Source organism: Odontesthes bonariensis, chromosome 10 (genome assembly GCF_027942865.1).
Source record: "Odontesthes bonariensis isolate fOdoBon6 chromosome 10, fOdoBon6.hap1, whole genome shotgun sequence".
NCBI classification, from domain to species: Eukaryota; Metazoa; Chordata; class Actinopteri; order Atheriniformes; family Atherinopsidae; genus Odontesthes; species Odontesthes bonariensis.
Genome location: NC_134515.1, coordinates 20,829,842 through 20,856,552, shown reverse-complemented (window position 1 = coordinate 20,856,552; position 26,711 = coordinate 20,829,842). Strand labels below are relative to the sequence as shown.

General features: G+C 38.8%; 1 protein-coding gene across 1 annotated transcript; it reads left to right on the top strand.

Annotated features, from left to right (window-relative positions):
* The first annotated feature begins 4,260 nt into the window (after window positions 1-4,260).
* kcna10a (potassium voltage-gated channel, shaker-related subfamily, member 10a) lies at window positions 4,261-25,666 on the top strand. Its single transcript, XM_075476841.1, has 3 exons — window positions 4,261-4,433; window positions 12,924-13,011; window positions 20,679-25,666. The coding sequence occupies exon 3, from the start codon at window positions 20,837-20,839 to the stop codon at window positions 22,550-22,552; it is 1,716 nt and encodes a 571-aa protein (XP_075332956.1). The 5' UTR covers window positions 4,261-4,433; window positions 12,924-13,011; window positions 20,679-20,836; the 3' UTR covers window positions 22,553-25,666.
* The last annotated feature ends 1,045 nt before the right edge of the window (window positions 25,667-26,711 follow it).

Below are 26,711 nucleotides of genomic sequence, written 5' to 3'. Positions count from 1 at the left end.
AGTTTTTGTTTAACCTAAGGAGCTCACTGAAATTAAAAGCATTTTTAGATAATGGATGGTAGGAATAACCTACCTAATGTAAGCCTGAAAGACGTCTGATACAACAGTGTAATAACAGTGTAATCGTGAGTAAGACAAGTTCCTGCAGAAAAAGTGATGAACCTTTCAGGTATGTCTTTTATGCACACAGGTGAGCCCAGTTATACATTGAAGCCTATGCAAAGACTCCTGCCCTACTAATACAGGCAAACAGGGAGGCAGAGAGAATGGTTGGATTTTTGAGAGGTGATAGGTAGACACCAAGGGGGAGCTTCAGTCTGCCAGTGTGTTCAAGGAGACTGAGTTATTACCTGGTTTGGTTCATATCATGTTCTCTGCTCTCCATCATATTCCTCTATTTACATGCTGATCTTCAATATTGTCTTATGAAGCACTTTTATTGTAACATTTGTACTGCTAAATATTCCTATACATATATTTACTAGATATTACAAATTCATATAAATTACAAAGAAAAAGTCCTTAGCTATGCGTATCATTAATTTATTTACAACCCACAAAGTGTCAGTATCTTACATTGTTTTGTGATAATCACATAAGTAATGGTGTACATAGTTTTTTCGAGAGTTTTAATCAACAATGGGTAAAGATTTTTAGCTGATAAGTGACACTAATATATATATACTGTATATGAAATACTGGATTCAGAAAAGTTTTCCGTAAACAAAAATTCAGTTAGCTGTTAGAATTTATCAACGAATCAATGTTTTCATTCACTACCTTTCCATTACCAATTCTGCCCCCATGTGTCTATTAAAAGTATTACAAGGTGAACACATAAATAGGAACATTCATTCTGTGAATCTGCGAATCTGCGCAACACTGTGCAACAAGTCTGGCACCTGTTATCCAGATTGCCTATGTTTTGATTTAAGAATGTAACATATACTACTCTGTATAAGTCAACCACTATTTAACATTTTTCATGCTGACATCTCAAATTCACAGTAGAATGGCATAATATTCCACTCAAAGGAGTCAGAATAATTACAAAGCACAAAATGTTGTTTCTGATTTTGAGAAAAGGCAGCAATTAAGAAAACAAAAGCCCAAAGCTCATTCACAGGAGGACATACTTATTCTCTTGTGATGTTAAAATGTGTTACAGAACATGAAGTATCATAGTTTGATAGTTTAGTTGCAGTTCCTTTATACTTTGTACCTATGTGTATGCGTCTCTTAGTGAGCTGTAAGGTACAATAATAGTCCCCTCAGTAAAGACAAAAGCAAATGATATCCACTTTCTCCTCTCATCTCAGTACTTTCCTCTACTCATCGCTCACTGACATAATGTGGGGGGCTTAAAATATCCCACCTCCCTAAATGATTCATAAACTCAAAAAACATGGTCTAAATTCCCACCAGTCTTCTGTTTCTACCTTGTTCTTTTGTCTGTTTGCTCTTTTGTATGATTTCTTTTCTGTCTGGATGTGTCTCTCCTTTCAAGTACAATATAAAATGTTTGTTGTGTTATCACATTTCCAGTGGATACACAGGACACTCTTTAATTTTGTTCTCTTCTGCTTTCGCTGTTGATATCTCATAAGTCTATGGATCGAGCAACCATCAACATAATTTGCATAATGCACTCTAATTGGAGAGGTTTTTTAAATTGTATCTCAAGGGTTATTTTCCTCCCTCATTGTGCCTGGTCTCTTATGTTCAAAGAACCCACCCAATAAAAGCATAGGTCTTTTGGTAAGTTAGTGTTATTCACCATTACAGCAACCTTTATCGGGTCACAACATTGACAGGCATTATGCTTCATTGTTCATTAATTGTTCTAACCTGCTCTAAGTAGGAATGAGACTTAAAATATAAGAAAAGATTTACTGTAAGTCAATAAAGATACCACAGGATATTGGATTCATGAAAAACTCTGGTGAATAAATAGGTTTTCTATTCTCCTCATAAGATGTGACAGTATCAGCAAACTTGGCTGACATAAAGCAACAATGAAAAATTAGTTAGACAGACTTACATAAAATTTGCCTTATTTCTTCCTTCTACCTGCTTATTTCTCTAGGTTTGTTTTTGCTGTTGATTAATGTCCTAATGTCCTATGTCCTGTTTCTGGGACACTGATGGAAAAACTGCAGAAATAGAGTGTTAGTAATGGCAGCTCTGAAAGCAGAAAAACAGTGCGAGTGAGTGGGCGAAGAAAAAGAGGCCGGCCCTGTTGAGACATGTTGCAAAGGTTTCCTGGGAAAGGATGGATCGACTCGTTGATACGGGATAAGTTGTTAAAAACACATGTAAACAATCCAAGGTATTCAGACTTGTGTTGTTTTAAAGCTTGTGATAAAAGAGTGAAATATTGCGAAATAAAGACTTGGAAAAATAAGAAAGGATAAATGGCTGATTGAAAATGAATTTAGGGTACAGCTCAGATGTTTGCATATATAAAAGTAAACTGAGTTATCGATCCATAACAATGGAAAACTATGAGACATGCTTTCTTAATTTTGGATTCATTCAGAAATATTGGCACAGTGGTCACATAATCTAACTGTGCTGATGCTCTGCAGTCTGAAAATACTGGTCCGTTTGATTGGTGGCTTAGTGTGTCCATAGCCAAAGAGTTTGATTTTCTAGAGGGAGCAAAAGAGAAATCCCTCAAAGTCAGAGGATCAGAGACACAACCATCAAATTATGGATTTCTCACCTGACCTCAAAGTAACACAAATGTAGGCACTTTGCTGTTGAATTTGCATTCCAAATAGCAGTCCTGCTAGCACCCTGCAGAGGGAAGCCTTTGCATACATTTCAGTTCTCCTGATGTGACTCCCGACTCAGTCCAGACTGGTGCCTCTCTTTCCTCATCTGATGCTGTGTGCAGCTTGAGGGGTCACTCTTTGCCAAACAAATCAATTAAAAGACTGATGATTGGGTATTAATGTTACAGTATTCTTGTTGTGGATCAATCTCATTCAGCTTTTCGGAGAATCATTTTGACCTCCCTGATTCAAATAGAAATACCTCCAGAAACTTGAGAGAATGTGCAGCAGTAACCAACAAGTAATCCAACGACTAGTGTTGGTGGACAAGTCAAACAAAAGCAAAGCTGAAGAACTAACAGAACTCGAGAGCATCAAAGGAAATGTTTGCATCACTCAAAGTGCAGAGACTCACAGTGGTTTATGATGACAGTAAAAGGGTGTTGTCTAGTGTCACAAGAGGCTGTAAGTCAGATGTTTGCAGATGTTGGTGATAGTTAACTGCAAAAGCTATTATCTGACCTTTATCCAAAGCTGAACTTAGCTCCAACAGGAGTTGCTTTGTGAACTCAGCTCCTTCATGTTTCCTGTGTGCACGGTGTGCATGTTTGGTCCGACTTTTTCCTACCAATATGGTTTTTTTCTGACTCTGCACCTCGTTCATTGCTGCCGTATGAGAAATGAATCAATATCAAGATAAAAAACTTTTTAGTTGGTTATCTTTTTCAACCTGAAAACCATTATACCAGTGTGTGATTCCTTTTTTCTCATCACTATGGACTGTAAGACTTTGATGAATATATGACACAAATTAATTTCACTCAAGGGAATACTATGTGGAATAATGACATCATTTCTTTGGTTCTGTTGATTTGTTTTAAATGAGATTTTAAATTCTTCATCTAGTGTCCCATAATAGAGGTACAATGCAAATATCATGGGGGATCTGATTTCCACTTTGGTTTACATGTATTATAAGGGGCTATATGCAAAAACCAAGTGCAAAAAAGGAGGAACTGTGCAGAAAAACTGTAGTTTTGGAGGGTACCAAAGCTTGATTTCTCGAAGCCTTATACTATCTTAATCTATCTCTTTAATACATGGACAGAGAGAAAACATTTTGTGTAGCCTAATTATAGACAAGTAAATAGCCTTTTATTTTCAGTGACATCTGAAAATCATGAAATCTTAATCTACTCCTGATGGCAAAACAGTGAATAGGCTCTTTTCCTCAGCAAGTGATTATAAACCAGGGGTTAATGTAATGATACAGCCAAGAGAGCATAAAGAAGAGTGACAGATGTGAGGACACGGCTCTCTCTCTTCCTCTCTGTCCCCATCTTGTCCCCTCCCCTCGTGATAATAACAAAGCTTTAGCTGGAATACGACAAATACTGGGATTTTGCAGCGCAAAGGAATTAGCCAAATTAAACAGTATCATGATGCTGTTATATCATCTACATCTGGCCCCCGTCGGAGATCGGCCAGTAACCCCCGCCGTGCCTTCTGTCTGTACGGTCAGCTGGGGGATGACGGAAAGCAAGTTGTGGTGAGTCGATCCAGAGCGCACAAACTAACAATGCCTCCGGCGCGGCCTGGACCTCGAAACTTCACGGACGACTGCCCGAAGTTTGCCGCATCGCCACAGTGCTGAAGGTACACGCCTATCTCGTTTTTTTTTTTTAGTCCGTTGAGTTTGTTTGTAAGTTTTTGAGGTTTCTGTGTTATAAATCATGTTCTGAAACGAAACTAGGTTATGCGCAGTGCTCCACATTCAACAAAAAAACAAACACCCTCTTTCAATAATTAGAGTTGCATAAGAAGGAAGCCTCACAAAAACATGAACGGAAGAAGTAGAAGGGACCATTATGTTAGGAGGACCCTGTAAGAAGCATGTTAAATACAGAAACCTATCAACTTTTTTTTTTTTTTACCCTGATCACATCAGGACTGTCTGACAAAAGAATCCTACAATGCATCCCCAATACTTAGTGCAGATTTCTGACATATTTTGTGTTATTGATAAAGGGTCAATTAATGTTAACTTAATATTCAATACATTTGGCCCTGAAAGTTGGTCCTTAAAGTGAAACCCTATGGATTGGGTTGGTGTAGACTACTGAACATCCAAACCCTTTAAGGATGAGCTGCAGCTTAACAGTTCTATTCGGATTTTTTATTATAAGAAAATCGAAAAGAAGTTAATTTTCTTCCCAAAGAATGTTACATATTGAAATATGAATATGATATAATATATATATATATATATATATATATATATATATATATATATATATATTAAAATATCAGTTTTTTATTCAATTGCAAACACATTTTGGTTCTGTTTAGTATAAACTAATATCTCTGATATCTAAAAGTTGTGTGTGCATGCTGACCACCAGCAAAACCTGACCACCATTGATATTGTTAAATACAACTTCCGAGCTGCAAGCCCCACTTTTAAGGTGTTTTGACTGCATGTACAGATGATTACTTAGAATTTACTTAAAATATTTGGGAGGGGTTAATACTATTCATAAAAGATATAAGACTAAACAGAGGGTTTTTTATTTGTTTGTTTACTTGATTATCCATTTTGGAAAAGAAGCATTTATTTTGTTTCTGTCACCGTCTAAAATAAAAACTGTGTATGTGGTATAAAAACTATGCTTTAATCGGTGTAGAATTTGGTATAAATCAAAATGGTCGCATCTTAGTAATCTTACGATAACCTATTCATAACTACAGACAGACTGAAGTTTGTATTTGTGTATGTAGACCTCTTTTAAGGTCTTGCCAAAGCATTTCAATCAGGCTGAGGTCTGGAGTTGGACAGGCCTCCACAGAGTCACACAGATTTGCTGCTGTGGTTGGGATCATTATTCTGTTGCATGAGTCAGTTTAGGCTAAGCTTTAACTGTTAGACAGATGGCCATACATTTGACTCGAGAATACATTGGTATACAAAGAAGTTCATGGCCGACTCTTTCGGTATGTTACAAGCACAGGTTACCTATGGTGACAGGTCAACTTGCCTCATTGATTGGATCGCTGATGTTGTATCAATATACATACATGGGAGAGGAATCGAGTTATTGACCAATCAGACCTCACATCCCTATGGACTATGTAACAAAATGAAAAGGACACACTGCCACTTCTAGTAGGCAAATTAGTTGCAAAGCCATAAGACATAAATAGTATTTTTTTTTTTGTTTGGTGATGCTGTGGTTGTAAAATCAAGATTAAAGCAAAGCAACAGTCTGGAGATGCTTTAACTAGAAGTTGACAAGTAGTCTTAATGGTGTAATTTCAATGTGTACATTCACTCATTATGCGTGGTGTATTTTTGCATCAGCATGTGCAAAGCATGCGTATGTGCAGCATGTATAAATGTTTGTGGCATGCTCGTACGTCACCTGAGATTAGTGATGTGTAATAGAGAGTCAGACCAGATGGCCATATTAAAAAAGGCTTCCACAAAATAATGTAATATTTCTGTCAATGAGACAGAAATTACCCCCCCCCGGGTGCCCTGGATACATGGCGGGAGGATTGAGAGTGCATCAGTTCTATTTCTTTTTTATCTAATTAAATGCTACTGCTTGTCATGTGGATTTGGTTTGTTGTCAAATTCAGATGAAAATGAATGCTGTTGGAATGCGAGGCAAGAGTCAAGAAGATCTGAATTAAAATGCTAAGAGCTTAGCATAAAGGGACAGTGTTTCAAATGACATGAGGAAATACATGTGAGACAGTGGAACAGTGTCACATACAACTATAAAGGATTATTTATTAGAGCATTCTGCTTCTCTTATGATGAATGCACTTTACAGGCAAAATTGAATGAATTAAGTTAAATGCAACTAAAGGGTTCTTATAGTTGTTGTTTGATAGAAAGTAACACTTGCATCAAGCCCAGTTCCACTCATTCCAGAAAGGATCCAGAATGTCTTTAGAGCCCCTTACCGTCTCCCTAAAACTATAAATGTAGTAGTATGCAGTGCACTTGGACTAATAGATTTGTGCCTCTGATATGATAAATACTTTCCCATAGCCAAAACATTTGGCAGTGATCTATATTAGCCATAGAACAATATTGGTTGTGATGTTGTGCTAAGTGTAAATTTCAAATTCAGATTTTTAGGGAGACTCCCAAGCTCTGTTCCAGATAATGTCTTTACATGATGAATGACACAAGGTCCAAACGGAAACTCTTCCGTGTCTATTTAATCTGATGATGATTTGTCTGGTTAATAACCAACAGTAGTCTGCACTGACCTTATTGTTAAGACCATGTAATTACCTCCAGTGATACTGCACTGTGGTTTGACTGTCTGCTTATTTTAGATGCTCCACAGGAAGTTTTTAATTTATTAGAAAGGGATGTCGGTTTTTCTTTCCCGCTGCTGTTAGTGTGTATGTGTGATGTGTCTTGTCAAAATGCCAGTTGAGGATTTTGGTCCCAGCTGCTGTGTGCTGAGACTTGGCATGCTGCCTTTCGACACACCCATGTCAGCATCAGCAGCTTGCATCCCATGACTGCCTTACAGGGATTGCAAGTAAACCAACCAATCTGATCCAGAAAGGCATTTGGAGAAGACACAGAAAAAAAAATAGATTTACAAGTTTTCCAGGAGTTAAACTCTGTTTAATTCAATGTAATGTGAAGGTATTACAGTCAGTTATATTTCGTTAAACCGTTTGAACCATTCATTGAATTATGTTTTTTAGACTCTTGCAACTATGGGTAGGGCTGAGCTGCAGGTAATAATGAAGTTATAGTTTTCTCCCGAGATAATCCTCTTTAATCAGTTTAAACTGGATAATATGACACACCACATATTTTATTGGTTAAGAAACAAAACTGTGTAAATGCAGAGAACAATTACCTAAGTTGGTGCAGAAAGTGAGAAAAAAGTACTCACCCACACATTCATTTGTGGCTTCACATTCGGCCTTTCAGGACCTTGTTTCTCACACAGTACAGTTTGATATGTTATTTCTTTATAAACGTGGCTGTGAGGCTTTGTGCGTTTATACGCTCGCTCTTGTCTTAACAGGAATGCAAAATATGGCTCTGCAACTTGCTGTAGTCAAAGAGCTAAAGCAGAAAGTAATTGCGATGTTGTTTTAAAGTCATTTTGGCAAGATACTCAACAACTGACTGCCTCTGCCACTGGCGAGTGATGATAAAAGCACTGTATCTATTCAACTGGAATGTGCTATAACAATTGAAGAATGTGGTTTGTTGTATAAGATGGCCAATGCGACTCATAATCACGCATACAATAAAGCCACATACTTACATTTATTAAGGTTCCACTTTACGTCTATTTTTAACTCAGATAATGAGAGGCAACATTTGGCTCTAGTTACTAGAACTGCATTAACAAATGGACATTTATAATTCATATTTTGGTAAATGATTTAAAAGCTCCAGAGGAAGGGAAATGGCTATTTAAAAATCAGATTAGAGATGTTTGAAAACAATTTTTTTTTCTCTAAAGCCATTTGTGTTTCTGTCCGAAAATGTTTACAAATCCTTGTTTTTTCATTAACAGGCATGACCCATTTTCTATTCAGAAAGTGTGTCAGGCGCTGTGTCAGAGGCAGGACTGTAGTGCTATCTGTTCATCGGAGTCGTGCAATGTGTACATTTGAAGTTTGTTTCTAAGATTAAGATTATCAGATCATTGATGGCAGGTTTATATACATCTATCGTCTCTCATCTAGCTACAGCTACCAGACCAAGTTGGTAAGTTTGACTGATTGTGATAGGGAACCTATGATGGATATCAAAAGGCAGATGTGGTAATTGTCTGATAAAATCCAGGTGAGAACACAAAATAAGACACCAAATCTTTACTCCCACAGTCCAAAAACATGTGTTTTAGGTCAGTTGGTGTAAATTTAAGGACTGAGTATGAGTATTTGCATGGTTGTTTGGTCTGTGTTGGCCCTGTAACGGACTGGCAAACTGTCCAGGGTGTTCCCTGCCTCTCTCCTAACAGCAGCTTAGGAGTGACATGAAGCTGCTATGGAAAATGGATGGATTGAAGGGTGGATATGTGCGTGTGTGTTGCCATTTGCTTTTTTTTCTCAGGTTGTGTGCATATCTGTTGTGACTGTGTATCTATGTTGATCTGTTGGAAGAGATTCCTCAGCTTATAGTACTGAGCTGCCCAGCCTGCAATAATCTGCTTAATAGAGTCATAATTCTGAGCCGTACTAACCAATGCCCTCAGCCTGACTAACATTTCCCAAGTCTATTCCCAATATACCAACTAGACATTATAAATGAATGAAAAGCACAAATACTTACCATAATTTAAATCTTTACAAAAAGTAATGTACAGCAGTAAGCTACTCCTGAAAGATTCAGCTCATCAGCGGCAGGATACATATCCAGTGGAACACAGATGCTGATGCTAAAGTAACACAGAGTAACAATGATTACATGTAGCAATGATTCACAGTGCCATGAAATTTACTTCTGCCCCTCCTCTAAGTATCTCTCAGCTTAGTTCCCCCCAAATTCTTCCTTGATTCTTAAAACTCAGAGCGCTCTGACTGCTATCTACAGAAGATAAGACACTGACTACTCTTAAGTACTTCAATAATGCCCACTTGAAAAAAAAATATATATATTCTTTTACGTTATGTCTTTAAGGTTATTAGCCTGCAACTCACATTTCTTTTCTGCTTTGTTTAGAATTGGAAACAGATGTTAACCATGCACATTGTCATTTCAAGAAAATTCTGGTTTTATCTCTTGACAAATCTTGACTACAAAGTCTGGAATTATTTTTGAAATTCTTGCTAAATCTACTTTGAGCCCATACAGGTGACACAGAGCTTTTCCTAATGGTGATGTGAATTATGAGGATTCTTCGTCTTTCCTGCCTTTGTTAAAATTTGCTCATACTGTAATGCACAAACATTACAAATCTGTATCCAAAATAGTTGGGCAATTTGTAAAATGTGACTAAAGAAAGAGAACCATATAATTTAAAGCTCCTATAAGTTCATGATAGTACAATTTTAGCGTACTAATTGCTGAAACTGAGAAATTGCTCCGTTTGCAACACCTGATGTCTGTACCTGGTTGACTATTTAAGTTAATTGGAGCCAGATCAGTAATGAGACACTGAAGTCATTAAGAAGTCCCTCTCACAAGTTCTTTAACATGTGTTTTTTGCCATGAAATTCAAAACTAGGATTCATAAAATAAATAAATAAATTAATCAATAGAAATAAAACAAATTGCAATTTTAAATTGTCTAATTGATAATAGGGGTTTAATTACAAATAACAAATTATTACATTCAGATTTCTTGACATTTTATACAGTGTACCATTTTTTTCTGCCTGATTTTATTTATTTTTTGTTTTTGCTTTTTTCCAAACGTGGCAGTCGGCTACATAAGCTCCACGTGCTCAAGTTTTACAGTGGTTATTATAGCAAATCCTCCACTGTGGTAAACAAAGCAAAAAAGGTTAATTCTAAATGGGATGCAACAATATATTTGCCATCTGAGTTGAGTATTGAACGGATACATGCTATTCTTGGCAACCAGCCAGGATTGGCTTAGGTTAGATTTGCCAGAACATCTGCTCATGTTTACACATATGTAATAAAGTCAAAGGGGACAGCCAGCTAAAATGCACAGCTCAGTTCAGCTGGCATTACCATATTCCTGATGCAGATCCCTATGTTGCCGCCAACATGGAGTTTTTATAATCCCTGCTCTGTGCACTATACTTGCCTGTGTTTTTGAGTATTAGGGCATCTAATGTCGTGAGAGTTTTATCTCGTAGGTTTTTCTCACGATGGCTGTCTGTGTATTAATAGAATGGCAAGAATAGTTATACGGCCACGTTTTGGCACGGGCCCAAATGACACTTCTGTCTTGTGCTGTACTGAAACAAATCAAGGTCATGATTAATTTGGCCCTCCCTACTATGTGTAGCTTGTTAGCACTCACTGGCCACTTGTGAATAAAAATGTAATCCTAAATCAAAAGCACTACTTTAAATCCCAAGAATCCTTTGACTTCTGTGCCCTGTGATAGATTGGCAACCTGTTCAGAATGTACTCTTTGTCTTGCCCAATGGCAGCTGGGGAAGCTCCAGTCCCTCCACGACCTTAAAGGGATAATCCGGAGTAAAATGCACTTTAGGTCAATTTACGGGATGTTGGGAGTACATACGTTGAGTTGACATCAAAATCATTTAATTCTGATGTGTTTTGAGAATTTTGATTTGACCGTTTTCAGCCAAAAGTCGTTAGCCTGGAGGAGAGTGGGGCATATGGTATCGCCGCTACAAAACGCTATTTTTACACCTCTTCTACAGCTCCAAACAACATAACACTTACGTGGTAGTGAGTAGAGGGTCCCTAAATAACAAACAGAAGTGTCCTGAGGTCTTCATGTGGTCGGATAGAGAGTCCAGAATGAATTTAAAACCAGCCAGTATCTTTCCGGAAATGCTCCTGCTGCAGCTGGCATCTTCAGCGTAAAGTCCGTATAGTAGAGCCGAGTGTGGAGTAACACGCTCTGGAAATTCACAATTTCGTTGCCGTTTTTTTTTACAAACATAGTCCAGTATTTCTTTCGAAAGTGAAATGAAGTTGTATGCAACAGCAAAGCCTAGCTTACTAACAGGTTGGAATTTTATAAAATGTCACGTGACCTTACGTCTCGCGTGACCTAGCCTCCTGTTTACGGAAGACGTCTTTTGCGTGACTGGAGTGACCATCACAGAAGAAGGAGAGGTGTGTGAGCAGATTGTTGAACAAACAGCGGAGCAAACTTTTGGAGTTATGGTGCGTGTTTGTTCCTATCCTGGCTTTCGAAAGAAATACTGGACTATGTTTGTAAAAAAAAACGGCAACGAAATTGTGAATTTCCAGAGCGTGTTACTTCACGCTCGGCTCTACTATACGGACTTAAAGCTGAAGATGCCAGCTGCAGCAGGAGCATTTCCGGAAAGATACTGGCTGGTTTTAAATTCATTCTGGACTCTCTATCTGGCCACATGAAGACCTCGGGACACTTCTGTTTGGCTTTAGGGACCCTCTACTCACTACCACGTAAGTGTTATGTTGTTTGGAGCTGTAGAAGAGGTATAAAAATAGCGTTTTGTAGCGGCGATACCATATGCCCCACTCTCCTCCAGGCTAACGACTTTTGGCTGAAAACGGTCAAATCAAAATTCTCAAAACACATCAGAATTAAATGATTTTGATGTCAACTCAACGTATGTACTCCCAACATCCCGTAAATTGACCTAAAGTGCATTTTACTCCGGATTATCCCTTTAAATTGGATAAAGCATGTATAGATGATTGATGGGCGGATGGCTTTGAATTCAGTTGATACTGAATATGTGATCTAATCACAAAGTTGATTGTCTGTAAGCACCCTCCATTTTATGTGAATTTGAAATGATATCTTTTAATTCTTTATTAAATGTACAACCTCCTTTCCCAAACTTTAGGACACTGTAAAATGTAAATAAAACCAAAATTCAGTGGTTTGCTCATTCCCCAATTTTATGTGAACAAACATTATACCTAAATTTGCTGAAATATTTGCCCATACAGTTTCCCTCAAAGTGATGAACCCCTTTCCATCTCTACTGCTAAAAGATTCAGGCTCTCTGAGGTATCCTTTTTATGCCAAATCACAATGACTTGCTCTTTTGTTTATCTTTTTGCTTAATGCTTTTTAGCATCACACAACTTCTCCAGCTTTTTTTTCCAATTAATTTCATTATGTAATGTGTTGTCTTGTTACTATTTTCTCTCAATAATACAATTTGAATTAATATAATGATGCATTCTGATTTAATCCTCATTTTACATAGGATAGGATTCTTTTTTTTGTATTGGACTTGTAAAAAATGCATGGGCCAAAAACGTATTGTTTTTATGTAATTAATAACCATACATTGATTACATTCTCTCTTCTTTTTTTTTTCTTTTAGCATTTTCAGGCATGCAGCACATTTTCTTTTGCCTACGAACACAGACTGTTAAACATTTATAGTCAAAGCATGTTTATATAGAATATTTCATAATGATAAGATTGTTTGCGATAGTGAGGGAATGAGAAAACCTCAATTGTGTTCTTCCTGCAGATTTAAACTGCATCATTCTGTTGATGGCCCAATGACAGCTTGGAGAGGCTCCAGCCCCAACCCCCCAACACTGAATTGGAATAAGCAGGTATAAAAAAAATGAATGAATGAATATTCTGTTGATTACAATAATTGGAAAAGTACATATGAAAAGTTCTCACATGGTCATGTAGGAGCATTGAAACTAACTAAAACACTTGCAAAAATTAATTTAATACAGCAACACTGCACTGAGGTCATGATGATGAACAGAGTTTATCTCCACAGTGTTTGCTTGCATGTAGTTACTGCAGAAGTAGAGTGGTTTATATTTTTTATGCAGATACATTTTGCAATGAGCGGACAGGAAGGTATAGATTGTGTCTACATGTTGCTTTGTGGGATGTGACATCACTTCAGTTTTCAATACACAGGTTAGCCCTTTTTTTGTCAATTTCCTACACACAAAAAACTGCCTGAATGCTTGCTTTTTGCCAGTGATGCAATGGTTGGTCCAATGAGAAGAAAACGTCATTCTGCTGCGTTGGGGACAAATAACTAGCCTGACTACGTTATACTCACGATTCTAGTCAGAATGTGAGTCTGATACCGCTCAATAGAGATTTGAGTATGGGGCGTGTTTCAACCGAACCAGGAGAAAAAATGCCTCTTCGCTCAATTGGATAGACCTACAACCAATCAGAGCAACGTAGTATGTGACGTAGATCAAGCAACACGCACTTGTTGTAGGAAGGACGGCAAAAACATCTTTTCTATCGATAAAAGCCTTTATCGCGTTCCTCTGTTCGTCTTTCAAAATGAATGCAATGTGGAGATCCTGTAGAACAGACTCGATGGCAGAATCTACACACCCTAGCTCTCCAGCGGCAGCCATGTTCAGCTCTTTAGTGACTTAGTCGATAATGTCCCTGTTGATCATCTGTCCATCATCGTATAAAGCCCGCCCTGGCAATCTGATTGGGTCGACCGATTCTTGGTCGGGCATAATAATTTCCCAACTGAGCAGAGCCAGACCGAACTTCCCGACCAAAACTTTTAGGGGCGGGGCTAAGTTCGGCTGGCACCCAGGCTAACAAATAACACCAACTGTTTCATGGGGTAGGAGGAGCAACCTGAGGTTGTGACTTGTGTATAATCACGAGACTGCAATTTTGGAATCCTTTTTCAATTTTTTTTGTTGTTCTGTTTTTATAATGACTCCCTTCATTCTACTACTACACAACTTTGTCAGGCAATAAAAGTACAAAGTAAAACTTTCAAAAACTATCATGGTCAGATATTCAAATACATGGAAGAAGCTCCAGCCCCCCCACAACCCTGAGTTGGATTAAACGGTTATAAAAAATGGATGGATGGGGCGGTCAGTGGCGTAGAGGGCCGCCCCATGTACAAAGGCTACAGTCCTCGCTGCAGCTGGCCCAGGTTCGAGTCCCACACCGAGTGGCCCTTTGCTGCATGTCTTCCCCCTCTCTCTGCTTCCTGTCTCTCTCCAGCTGTCCTATCATTAAAGGCATAAAAAGCCCAAAAACAAAAAATATTTAAGAAAATGGATGGATATTCCCATGGCAACACATCCCACAACTGTTGTGTTACAACCACAGCAAACCGATACAGTGAATTCCAGACTAAGTATTCAATGATTTGTGAGGGGAATTGACTGATCAGATCTGTAACCTCCTCAGCTTCCAACAATATGTACTGTTTTTCTGCTTTAATGGTTGGACCATTTTGGAGGCTAATTTAGATCAAGTGTAATTGAAGATTCATGTTCCCAGGCAGGGAGCTAAGACTTGAAGATAGACTTAAAAGAACTGATACTAAAAAAGAGCTGTTGAGTTGAAAGAGAAAAGCTTTGTGAGGTGAGGAAGAGAGCTTCATTATTCTCTCTACCCAGCCATGTTGAACAGCTAAATGGTTGTGTTAGTTTTTAATTATTTACTGTAATACTGTAAATAAGATGGATGTGGATACAACATGCGTGCATTGGTGTGTGTAAGGTAAGTGAGTCATGCATGGAGAAATCTGAGGATCTAATCACACCATTCCAGTCCAGAGGGTCTTAATCACATCACTTAGATCACTGAGAGGAAGTTTATGGCACACATGGAGAGGAGCACATTCAGACATGCAAGCCTTACCAACAAGGCCTGGAGCCCCTCCCTTGACACTGACTCTCTCCCTCTCCCCTTCCAGACCTATAAGCTACCTTAAAGTAGCATCTTCAGACCTTCTGCGTTACATTAGTGTCTCTATTTATTTGGGAACACTTCATCCTGTTGTATATCTGCATTTATAGTATTTCTAGCATTAATACTCTGCACCAACTACACAGAGTCAAATGGAAGTGCAAACCTACTTGGCAATAAACTTGATTTTGATTCTGATGCAACCATACACATTTGTAAAAGTCCACGGTTTCACTTTGTCTTTCTGAGACCTGTGTGCATATGCTTGTTTGCATGTATATTTGTGTGGGTGTGTGTTCAAGTTTGCTCATTTGGCCTTTGCCACAGCTCCTGTTTCTACTCCAGCATAAGGTTACCCTATGTAGTCCATGAAAGATAAGTCATTCACATCCCAAATGAGAATACAGCAGGAAGCTGCATCAGGTGCAGACCCTGTAAGGAGTCTTTGCCTCCTTGTTCTGTTTTAGCTTTTTACAGCATATTGTAAACAGATAGTCTGGCAGCTTCATGCAAAATAAGGTAAGATTTGTGTTACTTGAGCACTACTGTCTGTGAGTCTGTTTGGACCAATTTTTCCTTTGTTTCCATCTTTAACATAGAGGAGTAAAGAGCTAATCTGACATTTGACAGATACCAGATTTCTTTTTCCTTGCATTCAGATTTCACTCTGTTTTAAGAGAAAGCAGAATGTTAAGGTAAGCTCATTGCTCTTATCAAATCATCAGAACGACCACTTAAAATCACTTTCATCTTTTGAGAATCAGAGAGGGCATGTTTTTCCAGTTAGATGTAGAGAAATTATATATTACAGTGTCTTTGGTTATTAGAGAATAAACATTAGGTATTAGTCAGCCAGAGCAGTTTAAATCATTTCCAGGTGTAAATCTAAGGGAAAGTGTCTTTAAAGTGACCCGGTTTTTACATTCTATTTTAGGTTTCACAAGTTTTTATTGGGTCAAATAACCTTGATCAGTCGTGTGGTTTGAGAAGAGAAAGAAAAGGCTTTCAGTTTCTTCATTTATTATTTCATTTTCACATATATGCAAGTGTTACAGTCTTTCTAAAATGAATTATAATATTATTTACCCTCACTTAATTTTTGCTGGGTAATATGTGGTTGAATTTCATCTGAAAATATTTGGTAAGATTAAATATTTGGTTTTGATTGATTTGCCCCCCAGGACTTGACAGCCTTATGTCTCTCTATCCCCCCCATTATATATTCGCTTGTTCGTGATAAATCACCCTTCTTTACAGAGGTCCTCACTCATCACCCTGTCTATTCATCCACCCACCTAACGACTCCCGTTCTGTCTCATTTCCCTTTTTTTACAACACTGTCGTCATCCCACTCCTCGCTTTCACTCACATCCGGCTTCCTAACAATTTTCATGTCATCCTCCTTTCTCATTTTCTTTCAGTCTCTTTCTGTCTGTCTGTTTCCTTCCCAGCAGGTTTGGTATCATTGGCCCTGGCCATAGCTGGTGACTCATCTGTGGAGTCCTTAATTAAACATTTACAGGTGTCAGCACTTGGTCACACACAAAGATGCTTATTCAGACAAACATCTGTCGGGTTGGTGGGTGAGATGGACACAGATGCGGATATTCAAAACAGCAAACTAGATTTATTTTACAAAAACAAAGTAACAAACAAAAGGCGTGGCTGAGCCGGATAACAAAGAAACTTAAAATGTGGAATCAAATGAAACATTAACAAGACTAGGAACAAAAAAACAACTTAGCATGGCATGGATAAATACTTAACTTTGAAAAACTTGACGTGGCATGATGGTGCAAGGATCTCACAAAAACTGAAGGCAAACAGGGAACTTAAGTACTGTGGGGAACTGATGAGTGCAGCTGATGGAAATGAGTGCAGGTGACGTGAATGAAACTAATTGCAGGGAAACTAAAACATGACTAAAACGTGATCTAAAACCAAACATGACCTAAAAACATAGTCCCATGACAGAGCCCCCCCGTCAAGGGGCGGATCCCACACGACCCTAAAAATCCGAGGGTGGGAGGGAGGGGCTCGAAACCGGTCCGACGGGGAACCAGACATCCGGCGGCGTGGCTGCAGTGGCCAACCAGGCATGCAGCTAGAGTACCGGCTTCGGGCGGCTGTAGGCGGTGGTCTGGTGGCCGGTCAGACTTCTGATGGCGTGTGGCGGCAGAAGGCGTGGCGGCAGGAGGCGGTGGTCTGGCTGGCACCCAGACCTCCGACGACGTGGCAGCAGGAGGCGATGGTCTGGCTGGCACCCAGACGAAGTGGCAGCAGGAGGGGCCGGAGACCGTCCAGCAGGCGGCTGGACATCCGACGACGTGGCAGGAGGCGGTGGTCTGATGGGCACCCAGACCTCCGACGACGTGGGGGGAGCCCCCCCCCCCCTTAAGGGATGGATCCCAGACATCCCCAATATCTGGGGGTGGGAGGGAGGGGCTCGAAAACGTGAGTCCATGGGCCAGGGCCCCATGGGCCCTGTGGCCTCTTGGTCTGGCCCTGTGGCCTCTTGGTCTGGCCCTGTGGCCTCTTGGTCTGGCCCTGTGGCCTCTTGGTCTGGCCCTGTGGCCTCTTGGTCTGGCCCTGTGGCCTCTTGGTCTGGCCCTGTGGCCTGCTCTGTGGCTGTGGCCTGCTCTGTGGCTGTGGCCTGCTCTGTGGCAGGGGGCTGCTCTGTGGCAGGGGGCTGCTCTGAGGCAGCTGGGTCCTGGGGCTGTGGTGTAGGAAAGGAGGTTGAGGAGCTGTACAGCGTAGCTACCTCTTCTGGCTCCAAGCCGAAAATTTCCAGCGAGGCAGTGCACTGCACAGTCCTGACCTCCTCCCAGATAGCTGACACCCCTGGTATGTGCTGGAGGACCTGCTTCTGCAAAAAAAGGTCAATCAGGTCATTAGCAGAGTTCAGTTTCTCCCAGGAGGTGCTGCTCGATCCTGAGCGGCACCAGAAGTCCCCAACCAGCTCCCAGAAGGCTGAGTAGTCCGCCGCGTCCATGGTGGTGAGATCCTTCTGTCAGTGTTGGTGGGTGAGAAGGACACGGATGCAGATATTCAATAAAGCAAACTAGATTTATTTTACAAAAACAAAGTAACAAACAAAAGGCGCGGCTGAGCTGGATAACAAAGAAACTTAAACTGTTGAATCAAATGAAACATTAACAAGACTAGGAACAAAAAATCAACTTAGCATGGCATGGATAAATACTTAACTTTGAAAAACTTGACATGGCGTGATGGTGCATAAGTATGGTGCAAGGATCTCACAAAAACTGAAGGCAAACAGGGAACTTAAGTACTGTGGGGAAATGATGAGTGCAGCTGATGGAAATGAGTGCAGGTGACGTGAATGAAACTAATTGCAGGGAAACTAAAACATGGGAAAACTAAGAACTAAACTAAGACATGACTAAAACGTGATCTAAAACCAAACATGACCTAAAAACATAGTCCCATGACAACATCATGCTCCTCCCTCAGAACAGTTTACCTTTTGATGCAGTCTACACTGATTAAAAGGTACACCAGGTACATGCAAATGCGAACACAAGAACAGTATCATGGCTACTTAAAATAATGTGGCTGAGTGCTCTTTAAGTGTGGATCCTGGTGTCTGGGAGAACACAGACCCATGCTATCACTGTACAGCATGTTAATTATGCACTAATGTATGCACAGCCCTAGTTACCCTGCGCTGGTCTCTCCTCCCACAACTGGTATTAGGGTCGTTACAGTGTGTTTGCCTTGACTCCCTTAAAAAGTTGTTTGTGAAAGAACCAAAACAAAGAGAAAATCCTGGTGCCAATTAATTTTTCATGGACAGTTTTGTGAAAATTCTCCATGTGATCTTGAATTTGCAAATCCAACCTTGGAAAGTTAAACCGTCCAAGAAAAATTGCAAATATCAATCTCCAAGAGTCGCTGTTTTTTGGGTTTATTTTTGTGTGCCCGTATTTAACTAATAACTTCTACTGTAGCAATTTACTTTTCCCTTAAAAATAGTGAAGACAATAGTGCTATCTGAACACAAAATAAAACACCTCTATGCCCTAAAAGGCAACCATAAAAAATCTTGAGATCTCATGTTTAACAGTTCATGCTATTATCAAGAAATGTCCCAGCCTTAAAACTTTTTAGCTTCTTCCAGGACATGGACAAGCAGAAAGAGAATATTGTGGAGGCTGGTGCAGATTGCAAACTGATATGTAACAAGTTTTACATGTAATATGAAGTTATTTTTTAGTAAAATATATTGCTCTGTGTGCAGGCTTACATAAAATTAGAAAAAAAAATGTATTCAAAAATTAATTGCATTAGTCTGATCAGAACTGGACATTAAAAATGAACGTAAACATTTTCAGTCCAGCTGAAAACTGATCCATGGTGGCCTCTGTATTCTGGTGGTCACTGTAGTGTACAGACCTCTACTGAGTGTAAATGTACTTGCATTGTATCTGCAGATTTATTTTGCCTATAAACAAACATATATGAATATATTTTCTATAGTCTATTGATATAGTGAATGTATTAAGCGTTTTGCAAAATTGAATATGGTACTAAGACAAGTGTAAACTATAGTAAACAACTGTAAATGTCCCAGTCAAGCAGTTATCTTTATCTGGACTCAACTGTGCATTTAACTGTGCAGAGTGTCAAAACAAAAATAGGTATTATGTGAAGGTCGTAGGCCAATCAACACGCCAATGACTTGAAGTATACATCCAGCAGCCCGTGTAAAGTAGTCAAAAAAGAAAAGATGGACCTATTTGAAAATTTTCAATCCCACATTTTGCGAACATTTAGAAAGTTTGCTTTTGCGAAACAGACTTACAAACTTTAGAACTGGTACACATAACAATGGAAGAGCAACAGAAAGTCAAAGGCGAGAGGTGCATAAAGCTTCTAGAAAGCTACAATGGAGGCTGTAGCTTTGTTGCTGAATGTCTGTAAATAAAGGAGTTGGGTATATGTACACCATATAGACTTTGATGCCTATCTACTGTATAAAAATAACTTTAAGTGAAAAGAGAAACTACCTGCACATTTATTCCATGTCACAGATATTATTTATTGAAACCTTTAGAAGATCCAAATTAAATCAAAATGTTGATATATCATCTTGGTGGTATAATTTTTTGCCAAATTACAAGTGAGGGATATCTATAATTGCTTACAGGGTACATCATATTAAAGCTCTTTTTGTTTTTCTTGTTATTTGCTAACTTTGGACTTTTATTTGAATAGAAAAAAATGTTTATTTGCATACATTTCTTGAGATGTTCTACGTTCTGGGCTTTAGTGCATTTAAGTTGACAAAATTGGTTCATGCCAACAGTTTTAGAACCAGATTTGATTAGTCAGAGATGTTTCATCTGACAAAAAAATCACTTGCCACACTGATGTTAAACACTATAACACTAACTTAACGGTTTGTTTTATGTTTTTTTGTTTAAAAAAAAAAAGGAATATTCATTAAACAATGTTATGATAGAGTATCATATTCTTGTCACCTGACAAGAATACTACTATTGGAAACACACTGACTCTCTTCTTCTCTCTATCTCTTTTTCTTTAGGTATTGGACAGAAGATAAGAATAAAAGGGGCTTTCGACTTGATGCTCTAATACACTGCTGCTGATGATTTTGGTAAATTAAGCCTACCATCTGTCAGTCACTGTATGTGATTGGGCTATCCTGGTGCTATAAGGCTTTACACTGGCTCAACCACAGCTATGGAGGTGGCTCTAGTAGACTTTGAGAGCCTAGATGACCTTGATGGCAGCCTTGAAGATGAGGTGGAAACCTATGCTGATGAGACCACAGCTCTCACCGTGGACATGCCCCCAGAGCACAACCCAGACATTAGCTACCTCTTGCAAGCTCCTCAACTGTCCTCTACACCCTCCCCGTACAGCCCTGCGCCCTCCTACATTTGGGAATCCACCTCATCTTCATCAACTCCTCAAACACAGACACTGGGAGTGCCTCAGTCCCCAACGATGCCAACCCCAGGCATAAAGGGACACAGCAGCTGTGCCAGCATGATTTCCAACTGGAAATTGCTGTTAAACAGTGAGGGAGTCAAGGAGAGTGAGACAATCTTCAGTCGACTCGCTAAAGAGTGCTGTGAAGATCTGTTTGTAGATAAACGTGGGCTGAATGATGGAGACCAGAAAGTCATCATCAACATTGCTGGTCTCCGTTTTGAGACACAACTCAAAACATTGGACCAGTTTCCTGACACACTTTTGGGAGACCCTTTGAAGAGGATGGACTATTTTGATCCAATGAGGAATGAGTACTTCTTTGATCGGAACCGACCAAGCTTTGACGGAATATTGTATTATTATCAGTCTGGGGGTAAAATCAGAAGGCCAGCTAATGTTCCCCTGGATGTGTTTGCAGATGAAATTGTGTTCTATGAGCTCGGAAATGAAGCCATGGAACAGTTCAGAGAAGATGAAGGATTTATAAAAGATGTTGAAATTCCACTCCCTACAAATGATATATACAGGCAATTGTGGCTGCTGTTTGAATATCCAGAGAGCTCCAATGCAGCACGAGGTGTAGCACTAGTTTCTGTCCTCGTCATCGTGATATCCATCATTATCTTCTGTCTGGAAACGTTGCCAGAATTCAGAGATGACCTAGTTGTGCCCACAGCAATACTACCTTTCAACCAATCCAGAGGTTACACTTCTGCATTTCCACCTGGTGTAAAGATCAGAACTTTCTCTGATCCTTTCTTCTTCATTGAGACTACCTGTATTGCTTGGTTTTCCTTTGAGCTCTGCATTCGATTTGCGGTCTGTCCTAGCAAAAGCGAGTTTTTCCGCAACCTCATGAACATCATTGACATCATATCCATCATCCCTTATTTTGTAACTCTGATCACAGAATTGTCCACAACACCAGTGGAGAACTCAGGACAGAACATGTCTTTGGCTATTTTGCGTATCATCCGCCTGGTCAGGGTGTTTCGTATATTTAAACTCTCCCGTCACTCTAAAGGATTGCAGATCTTGGGACAGACTCTGAAGGCCAGCATGCGGGAGCTTGGTTTGCTCATCTTCTTTCTCTTCATTGGAGTCATCCTGTTCTCCAGTGCTATCTACTTTGCTGAGGTAGATGAACTGAACACACAATTTGTCAGCATACCTGATGGTTTCTGGTGGGCTGTGGTCACCATGACCACTGTAGGCTATGGAGACATGTGTCCTATTACCATGGGGGGTAAGATAGTGGGCACCTTGTGTGCCATCGCAGGCGTGCTGACCATTGCTTTGCCTGTTCCTGTCATTGTTTCCAACTTCAACTACTTCTACCACAGAGAGACAGAAGCAGAGGACAAGGTTCCCATGGTTGATGCTCTTGAGCAAGCCATGAAGGCGGAGGCAAGTACCAGACAGGGAAGCGATGCTTCACTCAATAAAGCCAATGGCATTTGACAGAGTGAGGGAAGAAGGGGAAGAACACAGAGATTTGCCTATGAGCAGAGAAGAGATTAAAGAGATGGGTATGATGATTATATATTAGTGTTTTGAGATCCCGCAAAGAATGATTTCATGCGATGATATATGTTTTCACTGTTCATGGGAAAAAATATGTTTGTATTGACAAAGAGGTTTGCACTGTATTTACCTCTTTTTCGTCTAATAGGAAATCAACACTCATGGATTTGCTCGTGGACTCACCACATTTAAATTTAAGAATTTTAGTCAGCATGTTTGAAGTTTAATTCATGTTGTAGTTGTAGATGCATAGAAACTGAATGAAATCCGCCCAGGCTATATTTCATCCCGCAGAGTGCATGTTTAACTAATTAATTTGGTTTAACTTTGTTCTTGACATTATACTTGGCCATTAATTCTATTTTCTATGACATTTTGTCCTCTTGCTTCAGACTGTATTTTGGCCTTTTTGCAACCATATCCTTTAAATGGCAAATTTAATCAAAGGTTAAGCGGATGGTCAAATGTCACAGGCCAAAATGTTGTTAATGTCATGAATTATGTGAATTGATGATTAAAATAGCAGTGCATAGTCACTCTTGTGGTTTAGATTATGGAAATATGTCTCTAATGCTGGCAAACTCAAACTAACATATGAGTGCATACATTTCTGTGTGTGCAGGTATGTGCATTTACATGTGTGTGTGCACTACAAATTTCTTATAGACTGACCAAAGAAACAAATTATCATAATATTATTGTAAAATCTTCATTAAATTTGAAAACAGTGTCTTTGTGGTTTACCATAGATGCTTAAAAAAATAGCTATAAAACCAATGGGAATTATGGTCAGTTTCCAAAAAATAAGACCAAAGTTGTAAAAACAAAATAAAAAACCCGAAGCAATCTCAATTTTCTTGTAACTGTCATGAAAGAATATTTGTGCATAGTGTCTTGGTTATAGCCCTGTTGAATTTATTTATTTATTAAATTTTTATCTTTCTTTTAGTTATACATTACTTCTCTCTCTTAAGTGAACGAGATACAAATACTCCAATAGAATGTTGAACTTACTCCACATTATGTATTATAACGGGGTGCCTTAAAATGTACAATATTTGTATACTGCTGAATCTGCCATATGTAATCACTCGTACCTGTGTTTATTATGCATTTGATTTAATTTTTTTTCCCCCAGTGAGATTAACTGGCTTCATTCTGGCATTTGTCTGTTAGATTTTTTTTTTGTTTGTTTTCCCAAAATGCCGCCCTACAAAGGAATTATTTGTAATGGAATTATTATTCTTACTTCAAATCCATATGAAAGTATCCAAAGTATAATTGATCCCTTCTTTTTTGAGGAGAGGATACAAACTTTAGAATGTTGGATTGCCTATTGGAAACACTGTGGGGTGTTTATCTCTTTGTTTCTTTGTTGTTGTTTTTGTTATTACAGTTACTGGTAACTTATTTTGGAAGGAGTGCTTTAAGTCATGGAAGAACACTGGGAAACTGAGTGAGAGAATCAAAAAGCCAAAGGTTTTTGCTTATTAAGAGGAAACTTGATACAGAGCTAAGGGGCATAAGGCCAAAATGTCCCATGATCCATCTTATTCTGCTAGAGTAAATGTAAAGTATGCTGTTTTAATGCGACACAATGGTGATATGGTACATGGGTTTTTCTTTTGTATGGTTTCCTACTTTGAAATATATTTTAATGGATGTGGCATATCAATACAGGAATATGATCTTTTCTCAAAATATTTTCAGACCTGTATCATATCTCCATTTCTTGTTTCACCACATGATCAAATTATAAAAAAAAAACATGGCAAAAAAAAAATGTATGTGAACATACAATGCCTTTGGAATTGTTTTGTGAACTAATCACTTATATAATGTTTGTCATCGAGGTCACAATTTTGGACAAATACAGCAGGCTAAAGCTAGTAACAAAATATTACAATGTTTTGTTATATTGTTGAAGACGTCCACCCTTATTAGGCCATAAGAGCTGATCAGTCAGAGCTGGTTACACTTCCTAGCCTTTATTTTTTTTTTTTACCTGTAAATAATGTGTAAGCTTTGGGCATTCCATGTGGAAGGGACTCTAAATGTGTTTTCTAAAGTGGAGCATGGAAATCTTGAAAATACATCTCGCATCGTCAGAAATACAAACCACTGCGTGATTTGAGGTTGCCAAAGCTGCAGCAGATAGAGTAGAATCAGAGGTAGACACTGGCTTTTATGTCAAAGTAGATATGCAGTCGTTTGCTCTGCTGGAATTCGATTAATCAAATAGCCTTGTACCATTTTCATTCAGTTATTTTCTATTACTCTAAGATCTGACTAAATGAAATCTGGTCTAAGCTCTATGACTTACTTTAGCTGGAACCCCCGGCTGATTTTCAGACTCAGCAGACATTGTATTGTGCCTTTGAAGTCATCGTAGCTGGTTACTCACTTCTCCGGAGCCACAGTATTACTGTATATCGAGTCTACATACAATTTATTTAATTGTGATCTTGATATTTATTTGTGATGAGGCACTCTGAGGCACAGTTAGTGTAAGCATGTGCTAATCATAGTATACATACTCAAACTCAAACTTTTGATGGTCAAAGCAATTCTAAGCAACACTTACATCAATGGTTGAACTCCAGGTTTTAACTTTTGACTTTGGTCAGCGTTTGTTGATAATAGTAACAGGCAAGGCATTCATATTTTTATCAGCGTACGTACACACATTTCTTAGGAAAGGTGTATTCAATATAGTGATAAAAATACAATAATTTGGTTACTTTTCCAAATTGATTGTGTTTGTCCATAATTGTAACTTGAATTAAATTTCTATGTAAACACTGAGAATTCTAAATGTCTCACCAACATTTTATTGCCACTAGTGACTATGTGAATGTTTTTTCTTTGTGTTTGACAATCAACATGCGATAATGACTGTTAGGATTTTTATACAGTAAGATGTTTGGATGTGGTTCGGTCCCTCTGTGAAGTTGCTGGTCAATTGTACAAGTTCAGGAGTAGACAGCAGGTTTATTACATCAACAAGACCATTACACTGTAATTCTATGTATGACAACGTTTCAGTATATGTTTTACTGCAATACATTTTGGGATTTTGATCTGCATCCTTTCATGTGTTACTTGTTCTCATGTGGCAATGGGCAGGTGTATGCGTATGTATTGATGTGTGTGTTTGTGAGTGACACACGGTCGAAGAGATCGAAGGAATTAACATTCTTGAATTCCATTGGTCATCTCCTTCAGGTAAGAAAATCCCTCATTACTTTCATTAACGTTTCTCCGCTTTCACTGCAGTATAAGTGCCATGGACACAAAGATAGAGGTCACATGAAAAAAGCATGTGTGGCACCCTATCATTTGAAGTCCTCCAGACACCGAAAGGATGCCAGTCTCTGGTTAACACGGAGTAGAATGCTATCTATTAATGCTTGTTAGCTCGCTAACCTGATACCCTTCCCACACTTCAACACTTCGTCTCAGATGGAGGAAGGCTCCTGTCATCTTAACACAATGTGCAGCTGGAAGGTTTTCAGATGCTTTTCTCTATTTTGTTATCTGTCAGACTAATCTTACAATGGACTTAATTTATTTTCTCATCATTCTAACCTTGATACTCCAGAATCTTTATTCTTTTTTTTTAAACGCCTGGTAGTGTGTTGTATAAAGTTACTAAAAATTAAAGACTGAAATATCATTTTTACACTATATAAGTATTCAAACCTTACACTTTTTCTAAAAAACTATCCTACAAGCACAAGACACCATTTCTTTGTAAATTCCTCCAATTTTTCTCATCACAAATGTTTACCCTCAACCTTAATGCATAGGGTCAATATACAGCTATTTTCAGGTCTCTTTCAACAAGGAAAATTAATTTCTTGCATTTAAAAACTGTCTTGCAGAAGTATAAACATTAGCTCATTAATAATTAGATGTGGGACAAACACACAGATGTGGCGACCGTTTTAGACATATCAAAATCACAGTTAAGAGTCATAAAAGATCCAAATAATGAATCTCACTCACTGTCAGTGTATGGTGTAGCTCTGAGAGACACAATGATTTCAGGCATAATGGTGTGTATGTCTTTGTTTCATCAGAAGATCAATATCAA